The sequence below is a fragment of the Danio rerio genome, chromosome 17, assembly GCF_049306965.1.
Source record: "Danio rerio strain Tuebingen ecotype United States chromosome 17, GRCz12tu, whole genome shotgun sequence".
NCBI lineage: Eukaryota > Metazoa > Chordata > Actinopteri > Cypriniformes > Danionidae > Danio > Danio rerio.
This window is the reverse complement of record NC_133192.1, coordinates 35555444-35572708: the sequence shown is the minus strand read 5'-3', so window position 1 is coordinate 35572708 and position 17265 is coordinate 35555444. Positions and strand designations below refer to the sequence as shown.

Sequence of the window (17265 nt, the reverse complement as noted above, 5' to 3'; positions counted from 1 at the left end):
GATGGGTAGCGGCTGGAAGGGCATCCGCTGTGTAAAAACGTGGTGGATAAATTGGCTGTTCATTCCGCCGTGGTGTTCCCGGATTAATAAAGGGACTAAGCCATCAAGAAAATGAATGATTATTATTTTTATTATTACTATTATTACTAAAACCATTATTATTACTATTACTACAATTATTATTATTATCATTATTATTTTTAGTAGTAGTATACATTCTTTTTCTACCTTTTCACTTAAAACATCAAAATTCATTTTTTTTTTCAGATTTATTAATCAATATACAACAAAAATTCCCAATTGTTTAGTTAGTTTTATATCCCAATTTCACAACAACAAAACTCTACAATGTCCCTTCAGTTAGATAAATATGTATCAATTTACATACCATCAGCAGGGAGACTGCGATAAGAGTTGATCTTCTCCTTAGCTCTTATCAGCTGTTCTTCAAGGTTACGTAATTTACCCACAGCTCCCGGACCACCATCGGCTTGACCATCAGGTAACCTGGAGGACAGAGAGAGGGACACATTAGCACAACCCTTGCCAGAAAATATGACATGTTCATACAACCCGCGTTAACGCTTGTGCGCAATTTTACCAGTGTGAGTGAGAGTGAACGTGTGGCCTATTGGGTCAAGGTGAATTGTGGCTGGCTAATTTCCCAGGGGTCTTTGCTCCTTGCTTCCAGTGCCAATTTAATGCAATGATCAGTTGCGGCAGGCACTGCCGGCAATTCATTTGGTGGCAGGGGCTATACATCAAACACAGGCACACAAACAGTTGACCGAAGCCTGCCCAGAGTGTGCTCTCGACGTCCCACACACACATTTCCATCTTATAAATTTCATTACTGACGAACATCCCAGGACCTGAACCTCCATCATTCCCTAGCACTCCTTCAGTCAAATGCAGTTCATTTATGAGATGACTACCTTTAGTGTGCTCCAGATCCAGCAGATTCTGTCTTTTATAGCTGCTTGCTTTCATATAAAGTTAATTATAATTTCCATACACCAGGGGGAACAGAGTAACATTACCTAAAGGCCAGCAGATGTTACTCTTCATTTAGTACTAGCTGAATGACTACAGAAAATACAAGGGGTTTTACTGTTCTATTTATCTAGCCTCTAGTGGACAAGATCTCTCCTTCATACATGAACACTGTTCTGCTTATTAGTGGATTAATGAGGCCTACGATTGCCGTTCCATACAAAAGAAATAAAAAAGAAAAGACCCCAAAGTACCCCCAAACCTCCAAAGTACACACACACACACACACACACACACACACACACACACACACACACACACACACACAAAAACATATTCATTTATTAACAATAGTCAGTATCCAAATTCTCTATTTAATTGGTTAAAATATATTTAAAAGTTATCCATCTTTAAAAAAAAAAAACATAAATAAATTAAATAATTGTGTTTTGAAAGTTGGTGGATTTAAAACATTTCAATCCCCTACTAAAAATATACATCATTTAAAAGCTGAATATAAACCCAAATGAGTAAAAGATATTAAATATATACTGTATATGGAGACACGAGGAGAAGGAACTGAACTATTGAATTGTATAAAAGCCTTATTTAATAATGACAGCTTCAAGACGCCTCTTTCATCATCCTGCTAATGTAGGTGTTGGGATTGATATTAAATACAGCTGATATTATTTTACACTAATTTACACTGACAAGGAGCAGATTTGTTTTCTAACTGCTGGGAGATTTCAGCTGTTGTCTGGTCTTTTCATGTTTTGTTTACAAATCATTTCTTCATGTTTTCAATACATTTTTGTTTTATGTATGAATTACAACAGCAACTTTAGAAATATGAAATATATTCGAAGACATTCGTAGCAAAACGAGATATATTCATTTTGAGAAATGTCGGCTATTTGACATTATCATTTAAGACATCAACAGTCAAGTTAAGTCACAATGTTTATACATTAAACTATTTCTTGAGCTCAGTGAAGGCCAGACACAATATTTACAAATCCAGGATATTTTTATTTAACTTTATGTCCATAAATAGCTCATAAATAAGTCAAAAACCAAGCCAAAATGCAACATATTTATCTTAACATTGTCAAACATCTTAAATTGGTTAAAAACAATACATCATAAGTATATGGAATAGTATATACAAAGTTTGATTAATAACAACAGGATTCTGAGTCAGATTTGGCCAGAACGCGCACAACATAACATAACATAACTTTTTTTTTTTTTTTGCAAAACTCTATACTGTATATCCACCTTCGGCTATATTCTACTACTCTAATACCATTCAGAGAAGCTAGTGAATCAATGGTTTGTTTGATAAGTAAGATTAAGTTAGGTAGATAAATGACTAGCTTGTTGCAGAAAGAGTGGAGGTGTCACCGACTCGGTCCCAGTCATTCCCCTCGCTGACCAGCAGAGGTCACCATCACCGGACTATTGACATTACGTCATCCACTTACACTGATTGCCGACACACCTGAAGCGCATCCAGTAATCACTCTCCACACACTTATAAGCAGCACACACACACAGCCTCATTGCGAAGTCTTGTTCTGCCCCGGCTAACACTACTGAGCGTTCTCATCCTTGCGATCCTGCTTCGTTTACTGACCCAGTCTAGCCTGCCGCCTACCTTGTACTTCAGCCTGAATCCCGACTTTGATCCTAGCCACCAGCCTTTGAACTCTAGCCTGCTTATCGACTCTGATACTAGCCACCTGCCTCTTACCCATGCCTGCATACTCATCCCTGATACTCATCATGTTACTCATCACCTGCCGCCAGCCCAACGATTACATACTACTGTGTTTGATGTGAGTTTGCGCACGCACAACATCTGTGTGCTATTGTTTATTAAACTGTGTTTAATAAAATTACTGCAAATGGATCCCTCTGTGTCAGCCACTTCGTTACATATGCTTTGATTAAATTTATTTTGAATTCATGACATTTTTTTTCAAACTGTTGCTGAAAACTGAAATACTGTAAACAAATAATAAAAAAACGACAAAAGTAATTAAATACTGTAAATAAATGAGAAAACACATGTAAACCAATAAACAGTCAAATCTTTTGGGAGTATGGCATATAGCCACTATTGACATCCTCCATCCATGCTGACACAGAACAACACAGACCTTCCACCATTTTCAATGTTTGCAGACTGATTGGTAAATGAAGATTTGTGTGAGAGTGTCAAACCGGTGCTTCAGTGAATTCATACTGATCTTGGTAGTTTCTAATTGTTAGGAATAGATGGTTTCTGTTTGGTTACCATAGCTAAAACAATTAGAGTTTTGGAAAATGGTGGGAAAAATGTGTCAATCCAATGAGAAATGGTTTACACATTTGCAAGACCTGTCTTTTGCTCTGCTGGGATAGTGATAATGAAAATGAAGTTGAATCTAGTTTTTTTTAACTAGGTCAAAGCAAACAAGAAAAACTGTATTACATCAACAAAGTCAGGTGAAACTAGATCTTGACAAACAAAGGAGGGATTTCACACGTCAGATGACCACCGCTGTAAGCTGCATATAATTTGCAATGTTTTTTTTGTTTGTGTGTTTATATTACAGTATGTTTTGTTTCATTCTGATGTATGGAAATTACTTTGTGTGTGACTGATAATGGTTACAATTTCCTTATGCAATGTGTGACGTCAAACCTTGGAGGCTCCTCTTAAACTAAAATCCTATTTTTTTTTTTTCAGTTCTATACACAATTGTATTCTGTTAGCTAGACAAAAGCAGTACAGTAACCATTGTCAATAAAGGACTGGGATAAGACTGTAAGGTGGACATGTGGGATATTTTAGTGGTTCTTTGCCATAGTGACAAAACATCTAAACATTTTGACTTGCAGTGCTTACACAATGCTAAAGGGACAAAGCATTTGGGGGGCTCTGACTGTTTAAATGAGAAGGAAATTTAGTTTTGACACAGAAGTGAACTGTTTTGGGAACGGTACGAGCTGTTGCAGGTGAACTATGATGTTGTGCTGAACCATCCACATTACTTTGGCAAAAGCACCAAGAGTGTTGAGAATGTCTGTTTAAAGAAATAATCCAAAGCAATTGAGAAGAATATTTGCCATTTTTGTGGCAATGACTTTTTATATGGGGACAGAATTTAGTTTTGATGCATGAGTCAACTGTTTTTGGAAAGATATGAGTTTTTGCAAGTGAGCTATAGTGTTGTGCTAAACTGTAACACAGTTTTGCCAAATGATCTTAGAATTTTAAGAATGTAATTTCTGTTTCAAGAAATGCACCAAACGAATGGAGAAAAACTGTAATATAAAAATTATTCATAAAATCACTTTGCCTTTCCTGTAATATTTATTTTCATAGATAATGTAATAAAAAAAAGAAGTTGTTCAACACTTTTGTACTTTTATATGAGAACAATTGTGTACCTCAATTTCAGTTGTACCATAAAAGGCACAGAACAGTATCATAAGAGCCCTTTTCTGTACCATAAAAGGTACAATTTTTACAAAGGTACAAAATTGTTCCCCAAGGAACATTATTTGTACCACCGTGTGTTTTTTTTTCTGAGAGTGCATTATACACCAGTAAAGTACAAAAGGAAACTTCAGTGACAGCTTTTGTATTTTTTTCTGAGTGTATGTAGATAGATAGATAGATAGATAGATAGATAGATAGATAGATAGATAGATAGATAGATAGATAGATAGATATATAGATAGATAAATAGATAGATAGACAGACAGACAGGCGGGCAGACAGACAGACAGACAGACAGACAGACAGACAGACAGACAGACAGACAGACATACAGATAGACAGATGACAGACAGATAGATAGACAGATGATAGATAGATAGACAGACAGACAGACAGACAGACAGACAGACAGACAGACAGACAGATAGATAGATAGATAGATAGATAGATAGATAGATAGATAGATAGATAGATAGATAGATAGATAGATAGACAGACAGATAGATAGACAGATGACAGATAGATAGACAGACAGACAGACAGACAGACAGATAGATAGATAGATAGATAGATAGATAGATAGATAGATAGACAGACAGACAGACAGACAGACAGACAGACACAGATAGATAGATAGATAGATAGATAGATAGAAAGATAGATAGATAGATAGATAGATAGATAGATAGATAGATAGATCCATGCTATTCCAGACATTCCCGTTTTAAAAGTGAATCTGTATTTGTTTCAATAAATTGTGTGACCGCACATGCGCTCTGGTTTGTACATGAAATCATTTTCTTTCAGCAGCAAAAAAATGACAAGCAAAACAAAAAGAGTCTGAAGTGGCTGTGCAGGACATGAAAAATAGAAGTAAAGCTGGCATGTTACAAAGTGGCTGCGCATTTAACGTAGACAGCTCACTTAACTATAATAGAAACAAAGTGGTTTTGTCGCATATTGACGTTTGGCGTACATACGCTGTCTTAGTGGACATGTTTTTTAGGCTTACAATAAAGAAGGGGGATAATATCGCAGAGCTGGTGCTCCTCTTTTTCATGCACAGCTCTGCGTCCTTGCAGTGGGTTTGTAGAGGAAATCTGAGCTGTATTCGAAATGTGTTTGACGTGAATAGAAAGCATTGTGAAAAACCGCCTCACCTGAAAAAGAGAGAGAGACACACAGCGATAGGGAGAAAGAGAGGGAGAAAAAAATGAGGATAGGCCTCCAGAAGTCTTATCTGAGGAGAGACGGATGGAAATGTATTTATGGGAAGGCGTGCGTAGGGTTTTGAAATGGTAAACAAGGCATTCCTATTTCACCTGGGGTCCGTTCTTCGTACGTGGATTACTCAATTAGCTGGATTTGGATGTTGACGATTTGACACGATCCAGGATCGTTTCGTTCTTCAAAGCTGATCCGAGAGTTGTTGTCATAGCAACAGTTCTGCTAGGTCAAACCTGATCGGGAGCAGGTTCAATTTATATAAACAGGATTAGATCGGCTCAGTTCAAGCAAAGATAATACAGAAAGTATGTTCCGAATTCTGATATTTTCTTACAGTAGTAGTTATATACACTTGAGAAAATGGTACATATTTTTTAAACTATATATATAAAGTTATAGTCATTAATAAAATTAATTAAGTTATACATATTAATTAAACATGCAATCTGCACCCTCGAAATGAAAGTACAACTGCCACCTGGTGGTGCACGGAGAAAACTTATTGATATGAACTTTTTAGATCGCTTTAGTACAAATTGTGTATAATAAAAATGCACAATATGTGACTTTTTAAAGCAATAATACATTTATGCAGTCATAAACTTGAGAGTTTATATGCTGGTGATTTGATGCTTCACAAAAGTTGCAGCTGCCTTTACCAATATGAAAATACTTTTGTAAACAACCAGTTATTCTTTACGCCGATTAAAAAACGGCTACTATAATAAAGAAAATATTTTCTAAATGTGGAACTAAATACACTGATTTGCATTGAAATACATGATGAATACACTTGACACATGAAAGTGGAAATTGCAGCTCACAACAAATGTGGAAGGTTATTGCGTGTCATATTTAACAAGCCGTTTACTGCTAATTTGATGTCATTTTGCTCACATGGATAATTGAATATTAATCAGATGATGTCATTACGCTGCTGTGCCGTCAGCCAATCGTTGCATTGCTGATCATGATTTCGAGGATCGATAGATCTGTCCTTCAGCGATCTCAGATCAGTTTATCCAGACATTCTAATCTGATTCGCAAACTTGTTTGAAGAACCAAATTAGCGAGAGATCAGTTATCAAGATTAAAAGATCCAGGATCTGCCAAATCATCTTAGATCATTTAAGCGAGGTACGAAGAACGGACCCCTGGATGCAAATGGTCATATGGATGCCTGTCAATGGGAAAACAGAGACGGAAACTGAGAATGAGGAGAGATGCTGCAACGTCAAAAATTGCAACGTCAAACATTTATGCCATTCTTGGCTGGTCAAGGATGAAATGAGAAGAGAGTGAGAAAGAAAATCAGCAGGATGAGGTTTGTGTGTGAGAGAGTGGGTCTGTGGGTTAAATAAACGATCGTGAGAAAGATGCAAACTTTAGAGTTTGGTTAAGCTTTTATTTTTTTTTATTACTTAATTTTTATAGAGAATTTTTTTAAATTTAACAACAGAACATTTTACATTTAAAAATATAAAATGTTACCGTATTGCACGAAATAATAAACAAACATAGATATTTACATTAGAAGTCGCATACCCTTTTGTTGTCTATTGAAAGGAATGTGTCAATAGAGCCGCTATTTTAGTACTGGGTAGCACTTTGAAATTAATGCAGGACCAAGGTGTAGTGGAGGACTGGCCATCCAGAGCCAGAGATACACTGTCACTGGGGTGGTACTTTTTCAAAAGGTACACTTTTATACTTAAAGTGTCCATATTCGTACCTCAAAAGTGTTAGTACCTACAACAGCACCTATATTAATACATATTTTGAGAGGAACACTTTTGTACTTTTAAGGTACCAATATGTACCCTTGAGTTATTAATATGGCCCTTTTAGTTACAAATATGTACCTTTTGTAAAGGTACCACCCCAGGGACAGGGGGTGTCATTCTTATACCAGTATGTGGTAATACTCTTCTTGCTTGCCACACTTAATATATTTATAAGGTAAACATCCTCCTTTACTACCACCTCTTCATAGATTCCATTTTATGTTTGTACTATAGTTAAAGTAAGAATTATTAGCCGCCCTTTGAATTGTTTTTTCTTCTTTGAATATTTCCCAAATGATGTATAACAGAGGAAGGACATTTTACCAGTATGTCTGATAATATTCTTTCTTCAGAAGAAAGTCTTATTTGTTTAAAAAATTTTTAAAAACCCTTTTAAGGTCAAAATTATTTGCTCATTTAAGCTGTATTTTTTGATAGTTTACAGAACAAACCATCGTTATACTATAACTTGCCTAATTGCCCTAAACTTGCCTAATGAACCTAGTTAAGCCTTTAAATGTCACTTTAAGCTGTATAGAAGTGTCTTGAAAACGATTATTTACTGTCATCATGGCAAAGATAAAATAATCAGTTATTACAAATGAGTCATCAAAACGATTGTTTAGAAATGTGTTGAAAAAAATCTTCTCTCCATTAAAAAGTAATTGGGGGAAAAAATAAACAGGGGGGCTAACAATTCACGGGGTTTGATTATTCTGACTTCAACTGTAAAGGACAATTTTGTTAAATGATATTCCAATTCGATTTCTTTGCCTAAATCATGCTTTACTTAAGTTTGCATTTTAAAATATTATTATGATTTGTTTTTAATCTTAATAATGTTGTCATTTTTATTATAATATGTAGACTTATGCTGAGTTCAGACTGCGCAATTTTCAAATTAGTCACGTCATAGATGTTTTCACACTGCATGACTATCTGGGTAGCATTTCATCGCTGCTTTGTTTACACTGCAAGATGGATCAGCAACAGAGGGTTTCACACTGCATGACTTTAAAATAGGAAGAATAGCTGACAACTTTGTCTTGGTTCGCAAACTACATCTAACAACCAAACACACACAAGAAGTGACATGGAAACAACACTAGGTCATACAATATATCTTTTGTTATTAACTACATAATGAGAAAGAAGCCTTTAGTGGGCTAGAAAGCACTTATTTTGCTCACTTGAATTATTATTAAATAATTTAACTTTTTATTATTATTATAATTGTTATATTTATTTATCTGTATTAGTATATTTTATTTTATTATTATCATTATTTTTATTGGATGGTTACATATTTGAAGTACTTTGGCAATACTGAACTTAATTAGAAGGGAATTAGCAATTTCCCCTCAACTTTTTTTTAATTTTTTTTATTTCGACCCAGTTGTGATATTGCTCAGATGACACACCAAACAGACATGGGTGCTTCTGCCAAATGTACACTATTTTTTACTCAATTTCTTGGGTCCAAATAGACTGAAAAAAAGCACTTTGAACATCTCCCCCAACCTACCACTGGCTTGCAGATACCCATACTAGTGAATGCTGCTCTCTCATTGGCTGTAGGTGATCGCCGATGTTATTTTCAATCAGAACACATCTGAGATTCTCTCAGTTCTTGTCTTTGATAGTTCACACTATGTGATTGTTACTCACGTGAACGAGCCCCGATATGCCTGTGATTTCAGGCATTAGTCTGCAATTTCTTTAAAATCAGCTGAAATCAAGCAGTCTAAACTCAGCATTAGAGCAAGAAAGAAAAAGGGAATAAACTAAAAAGTAAATTACTTCAAATGGTAATATATCTTTTTTACACGGCTCACTGAACTACTTGGCTCTGATTGGTCACAACATGATTTTAATTATTAAAGTTTAATATAAAATCAATATCTTTTTTGCCCCCATAATTGCTTACTTTCCCTGTAATAAGTAGTATGACTGTAGGAAACAACAAGAATGTAGCTTGTGGCTTGCTAGTGCTGTAAATGTATTCCTAGTAAAAATCTTGCCTATAGTAAGTTAGTCAACTGTTGGGTTGAAGTCAGCATTGAGCACGCTTCACTGCAGTCTCAGAGGAAGTGTGTACCAAGGGAGCATGGAAGCTGTAAAAAGTGCATTGCAAGCACCCTTCTGAGAGTTAAAATGATGAATGGACACACTATATTCTTGCGGACTTAACGGACATGTGGATGCTGCAGCCATTGTAAGTCTGTATGAAGTGTGCCATTTGGGACAAGGCCTACGTCTAGTGAAGCAGTTGTGATCTGTCATGATTAAAAAGCGAGCATAACAGAAGATCATTTATGCTAACTGTACTGTAAAATAAAGCCAAAACATTTTGATCTCCCCCTGATGGCTGATCACTAGTGCATGGACTTTGGCTTGGGAAATTTGCTTTTGTGAAGTGGAATGAAATGGAGACTCACTGTCTATCATTTTTTGAAACTATGGTTTTTGCAATTGTGTGCAAACTGACATACTTGCGCTGCATAATGACATTTTATGACACATTTTGAAACACAGGAGCCAAAAATCAATCTAGTTGAATCTCACATGCTCAAAAGTCTGGAATATGTGCACCTATATTTATTTTTTGAAGTCATCCATTTGCTAATGCAAATTACACTATCTGAAAAAAGTCTTGTCGCCTATCCAAGTTTTAGAAGCAACAAATAATAACTTTAACTTCTAGTTGATCCTTTGGTATCAGAAGAGGCTAATATAAAAGGCAAAGGCTTCTAGATTTCATGTTTACCGAAATAAAATAAGATCATGCCTTAATAATTTAATTAGGACAGTAAGGTCTGACTTTGCTTAGACAAAAGTCTTGTCACTTAACAGAAATAATGTACAGTATAGAATATAAAGTCATTGTGCAGTGGGAAAAGAATGAATATTGGGTATAACTCCCATGAGCTTGGACGACTGCATCCATTCATCTCTGCAATGACTCAAATAACTTATTTATAAAGTCATCTGGAACGGCAAAGAAAGTGTTCAAAATTCATCAAGATGCTTTGGATTCATCTTCAATGCCTCTCCTTCATCTTACCTCAGACATGCTCAATAATGTTCATGTCTGGTGACTGGGCTGGCCAATCCTGGAGCACCTTGACTTTCTTTGCTTTCAGGAACTTTGATGTGGAGGCTGGAGTATGCAGGAGTGCTATCCTGCCAAAGAATGTGTCCTCTCCTGTGGTTTGTAATGTAATGGGCGTCAAAAATGTCTTGATACCTTAGGTTGTTGATATTGCCATCCACTCTTGCACGCCCCCATACTGACTTTTAACCCAAATCATGATTTTTTCCTTCACCAAACTTGACTGATTTCTATGAGAATTTAGATTTCATACAAGTTCAAATAGTTTTTTTAGGCCTTCAGCAGTATTTGTGATGATTGGGATGCAGTTCAACAGATGATTCATCTGAAAAATCTACCTTCTGCCACTTTTCCAAATGATCACCTAGAAGTCAAATTATTATTAGTAGCTCTTACAACTGGGATCAACGATAAGACTTTAGTCACGTAGTGTACAGTTATGTTGCTAAAACCTTTAATGACAAAGCAGGCATTACTCTCTCTCACAGTTTCAATTTTAAGAGAACATCGTTTATTCAAGAAAATATTCATTTAAATTTTATGTCATATTTTTATCAACGTAATGCTTCCTTTCATTACATAAATGATATAAAAGTGTGTACTGAACCAAGCATTTTGAACAGTACTGCAATTGTGAATGCCTCTGCTTCTGTCGATGTAATCAGTACCAGCTCTCCTATTTATTCCACTTTATCCTTTGTCTAAATTATTTGCAACTTAATTTGCACTTTCACACATAAATAGGTCACATACCGAAGTTACAGTAAATATGCTGCGGATGCACTTTCCTGTATTCTTCAGCAAACACAATCCAGACACAAGCTTTAATAACTCACGAGCAGTCCACCATGATAGGACACTGGTGTGTGTGTGTGAAGCATTAGATGGTCTTCTTACTAATTCAGGAACAAATAAAGGCACTTGACCTCCCTTCTCTATCTGTTCTCTTTAACTCCTCAGAAACCTGAGCTTCATCGTTTGGCATTACATAACCAGCAATCATCAGCTAATGAGGCCACATCACTCACAGCAGGAGCCGAGGCAAACATTTAGAAACACACCAGGGCTTGTGAACTGCTGTCAGAGAGGTGTGATGGAAATCCCACGAGGCCTTGCGTTTTCTGCTGACGCTGGAATCTTGCGCGATGTTGTAGCAGCCGGCAGAGACACTTGTACCGAAGTAGGCTTACGCCAACGCAGACGGAGCGAAAATAAGTGTGAAAACGGAAAGAGGATGATGCCAAAAACTGACACACTCAGGCGAAAGTACCAACGGCTTGCTGGGGGCTACGGTTTCAACCTTCTGTGAGGAAATGTGAGATTGACAAGAGCTGTCAGTGAGAAACACTCAGACAGACAGTCAACCGCTTCAGTCATTGCTGACAAAGTGGACAACGCTTTGTGTGACATCTGGTTTGATACAAATATAGACGTGCTGAACATGAGCTGGATGATGCCACAATGTGACCCATGTTACACTTTGAATGACCATGTCAAGTAGGGCTGCACAATATGGAAAAATCTAACATTGTGATATTTTGTTATTCTGCAATATATCTTGCGATAAGAATACAATTTCACCATGTGACTTGGAAATCTCTGTTTGGAAAGAATTCGAAATTTTAGATTGATTGGGATGATTATGTAAGGCAGTGGTTCTCAAACTGTGGTACGTGTAACACTAGTGGTACGCAGTCTTCCTTCTAGTGGTACGCCGAGGAATGAAATATGTCATGTACATGCTACACACATTTCAAAATGTATCAAAAATTATGTATATAATATGACATATAGCCTATGGTTCTGAGGTAATCTGCCACGTTTTTTAACTGTGCAGAGTTGTAGCTGCTTTACTGGGCCTACTATGCTACTGTATTTCAATACTGCTCATTTTGGTGGTACTTGGAGAGACCTTTTTTTTTTGAGGTGGTACTTGATAAAAAAAGTTTGCGAGCCACTGATGTAAGGGAATGCATCAGCATGAAAGCTAATAACCGATCTACAAGCATAGGTATTTACATTCAAGAAAAAGACAAATGAACTGTTTTATCACTGTTTTCCAAGTCTAACATTATTCAGGTACCATTACAGTAATTGAAAAATAAAAATAAGAAGAAAGTTTCAGATGGCACAACAAAACAATAAAACACTTTTTTGAGATGTTGACAGAAATACACCCACCGGCCACTTTATTAGGTACACCTGTCCAACTGCTCGATGTTGCAAATTTCTAATCTGCCTATCACATGGCAGCAACTCAATGCATTTAGGCATGCAGACATGGTCAAGATGATCTGCTTCAGGTCAAACCGAGCATAAGAATGAGGAAGAAAGGTGATTGAGGTGACTTTGAACGTGGCATGGTTGTTGGTGCCAGATGGGCTGGTCTGAGTATTTCAGAAACTGCTGATCTACTGAGATTTTCACACACAACCATATCTAGGGTTTAAAGAGAATGGTCCGAAACGAGAAAATATCCAGTGAGCGGCATTTCTATAAAAGCCGCTCACTGGATATTGTTGATGCCAGAGGTCTGAGGAGAATGGCCAGACTGGATTTAGCTGATAGAAAGGCAACAGTAACTCAACTTACTACTCTTTACAACCACGGATAGTCTACAGCAGCAGAAGACCACACCAGGTGCCACTCCTGTGAGCCAAGAACTGTTCAAGTGAAGAAGATTTTATTATCTCTGTGTAAAGTATTTTCTGTGTGAAGTATTTTCTGAGTGTAAAGCAGTTAATTTTCTCTTCTCAAAATGTATGCAGCAAACATGCCAGCCTGTGTTTAAAATACGATGATATGTCTGTGTAAGATGAGTATGCCTGCACAGGAGCAACACTAGGAGAAGGCTGAGTGACTGATTGTGTAGAATAACTGAATTTGTAAAGCACACCTTATATATATTTTAAATACTTGTATAAAGCTATATGTGTGAAAAGTTAGAATGAGTAACATAATATCAAGTGATTATGCTATCATGACAATGTATGTAAACACTTAGTCCTTTTGCATAAGTTGCATCTATGGAGAGAGAACTTTGGTTTCAAAACAGTTGCTGACATGACATAGACCTGTGACGTCTCGCTGACCATAGCAAGCTGGCTGAGAGCCAAGAATAGCAGGTCCCCTTAGACTAGAAACCTATTCAAAAATGGTCAAGAGTTAAATCAAGACACCTAGGGGTGTGGAAAATAACCTGTATAAAGATTGTAAAAAACACAGAGACTTTAGAAGGAGCAGGAGAGACTTTAGAAGGAGCAGAGAAAGAGGGGGAGAATGCTATGAGGTCTGCTCTGCTCTTTCTCTGCTTTATTATGGAGAATAAAGTCTATTTTCTGATATTCAAAACGTCCTGTCTGATCATTTCTAATTGATAAGAAGTTGAATTACGACACAAGCTGGTGGTGTAATGGTGTGGGAGATATTTCTTGGCAGGCTTTGGGCCCATTAGTTTCAATTGAGCATTGTGTCAAGGCCACAGCCTACCTGAATATTGTTGCTGACCATGTGCATCCCTTTATGACCACAGTGTACCCATCTTCTAATGCCTACTTCCAGTAGGATAATGTGCCATGTCATAAGCTCGAATCATCTCAGCCTGGTTTCTTGAACATGACAATGAGTTCACTGTACTGAAATGGCCTTCACAGTCACCAGATCTTAATCTAATAGAGCACTTTTAGAATGTGATGGAACAGGAGATTTCTATAATGGATGTACAGCCGACAAATCTGCAGCAACTGTGTGATGCTATCATGTCAATATGGACCAAAACCTCTGAGGAATATTTCCAGTACATTGTTGAATTATGCCACAAAGGATTAAGGCAGTTCTGAAGGCAAAAAGGGGGTTCAACGTGGTACTAGTTCGGTGTACCTAATAAAGTGGCCAGTGAGTGTATGTTATGTTATGTTGTGTTGTGTTGTGTTATGTTTGCAGCAGCAGTGTTATATTCCAGACAGTATATCTGTAAATATTCTGGCAGTAGCAAGTCTCAGAAAATGATCTGCACCAATCATCAAAGCAGCAGCATCATAGCATACTGCATCTATGCCGCCAAGACCAAACACATCAACATTGCCAAATATACGTATTCAGTACTATACAAATTTTCTAATAATGTCATAACAGAACTGTTAGTTGTGTTATTTCTGCTAAAACTAATCATTTTAAGCCACTGAAGATTACGGCAGTAATGTGTACCTAAAAAAATGACCAGTGAGTGTATATGCTATGTTGCTAAAAACACTATTATGACACATATAGTTCACTAAGAAGTGAAAGTTGGTTGTTTTTGTTTTGTTTAGAGCAAATTCATACTTCCGGTTTAATAAAAAAGTGCAGCAACGTCTGAAGTCATTGTGTAAATTCAAGCTTGGTGATTGGCCATCAGTACTGGGCAGTACAAAGTGACGTCATTGAGTTTTCAGCATGTCTGTGCATTAAATAATGACATATAGTTGGTTAGAACCAATCAGCGTGGTCTATTGTGAATGAGATACATCTTAATATGAATGAGATAGCTTTGTCTCTTTGTAGCTGTTAAAGTGCTCAGAGACATCAGTTTTCCATTTTTAAGTGTGCCAAAAAAACAGTGCTCTGCAATTCGAGTACATTACACACATTACACAGCCACAGCCCTTAAAAACACATGCAAATGATAAATTACAATGCAGACATAACATTGCATATCTTGTGATGTGACTATTGGAAATAATCATATTGTAATATCGATGCTTAAACGATATATTGTGCAGCCTTAGTGTCAAGTATAACAGGGTGGTGGGATGTAGTGGCTAAAGCTCAGATTTTTTGTATCTGGAAGGTTGCTGGTTTAAATCCTGCCATGAGAAAGCCAAGAGCCAATGCCAGTGTGCTGCTGAGCAAAGCACTTAACCCTGGGTGACTCCAGAGGGATTGTCCCTGTAATAAGTTCACGGTGCTGTTCAACAACGACAATGTATTTAAGTTGCTGAAACAAGATTCTGTGGTTCTACTTATACTGTGATTAAACATGGAGTGTTGGAAACTTCAATTGCCTACTCTCAAATGTCAGCGTACAGATTAAAGGAATGCATTACATTACTTTTTTGGGGGGAGATTTACGGCCCAATGTGCTAATGCTATAGGCGAAAGTCAAGTACAGATTGTTAGCAGACAAAGTTGGCAGATTTTGATGTCGTGTTGGATGGGTATCACAATCTGATAGCAATTTGTAAAAGTTTCTGAATTTGTATGATTTCATTCAATATTTTTTGGACAATCTGCTTTTTGCCTACACTAAAAAACCCAGTAAGTTAAGGTAACTCAAACCATTTGAGAAAACCAAATGCAACAAACCATTTAAGTTTAAAAACTAATCCTACTGAGTACTGTGAACTTAATCTGTTTGAGTAAATGAAGCAATTTAAACACAGTAAAAGCCAATAAATGTTAAGTTAAGGCAACTAAAACCGTTTGAGGTACTGTGAACTTACTCCATTTAAGTTAAAGTGATAAGGTATTTAATTAAGTCATTATCTTCAACATTGAGTTCGAAACTCTTTTCTAATCAATAGAATTAACTTTCAGTCAATTCTGAGTTCACTACACTCATTTCATTTGACAAAGTTGACTGTTGGGGTTTACAGTGTACAAATCATACTTTTTTTTATTAGCCACTAATTCGCCAAATATAACTGTGTCAGATAGCCACAGAATGATTGTTTCAGCTCAGACTGGGATTCCATCATATGAGAGAAAAATCAAATGAGTTTTTAGTGCACACTTTATTTTTGGTTGTCGTATGTCTAGTGTCAAAGTCTGTTGTGTATGGAATGCATTTAATCTGCTTGTTTGAGAGATTTTAAGTCATTTATTATTGTTAAAGTAAAAGCAAGAATATGATTTGTAATTTTTTTTTTTTTTAAATCACATTCAGATTTTAAAAGCTGAGCACTGTATTCCAGCCCTTATTTGAGGTGGTGGTTGAGGAGTTTCCCCTCAAATGTGTAAAGTGCTTTAAGTGCCTCAAAATATTTATTATTATTATATTAAATAATATATTTAATAATAGCAATTTAACATCTTTATTTTAATCTGCATTAATAAATAAAAACCTTTGAACGTTTTGCCAAACGTTTACTAAAGTTATTCCAACCCGATTCTATACTGTATAAACACAGAAACGATATTATAGGGGAAAAAATGCTTCACTATCCAATAAAAGTCACTTTGATCCTAAACAACCCTGGACCCTATTGATTTTCATTGTATGGACAGAAAAAGAAGACACACACAGACAAACACACACACACACACACACACACACACACACACACACACACACACACACACACACACACACACACACACACACACACAGCCCACACATTATAAACTGACTTGAAGATGAAACAGTGAAGACATTGTGCCATGCATATATTGTCCATACAACAGCACTCTTATAAATAAAATATATTCTATGGATTAATTCTGGTAACAAAACAGATGCTATTTCATGCCATTTTATGTTTTTTTTCAGTGTCCGTTTTTTTTATTTTATTTTTACTTTCTTCAGCACCTATCGATTATATTCCATTATCCAAAACCAGGCTCATTATTGATACCCCTAATACATTTCTGGAGATTGCAAAATACGTCCTAGGATGTAC

At 36.4% G+C, this 17265-nt stretch overlaps 2 protein-coding genes across 3 annotated transcripts in view; one reads left to right on the top strand and one right to left on the bottom strand.

Annotated features, from left to right (window-relative positions):
• The window catches only part of LOC137488123 (uncharacterized), a 590350-nt gene that overhangs the window by 52330 nt on the left and 520755 nt on the right, over positions 1-17265 (top strand). The window lies entirely within an intron of this gene.
• The window catches only part of fut8a (fucosyltransferase 8a (alpha (1,6) fucosyltransferase)), a 187294-nt gene that overhangs the window by 40806 nt on the left and 129223 nt on the right, over positions 1-17265 (bottom strand). For both annotated transcript variants that reach the window (XM_073927596.1, NM_001361235.1), the window contains 1 exon segment: positions 389-507. In XM_073927596.1, the coding sequence (XP_073783697.1) occupies positions 389-507 (119 nt within the window).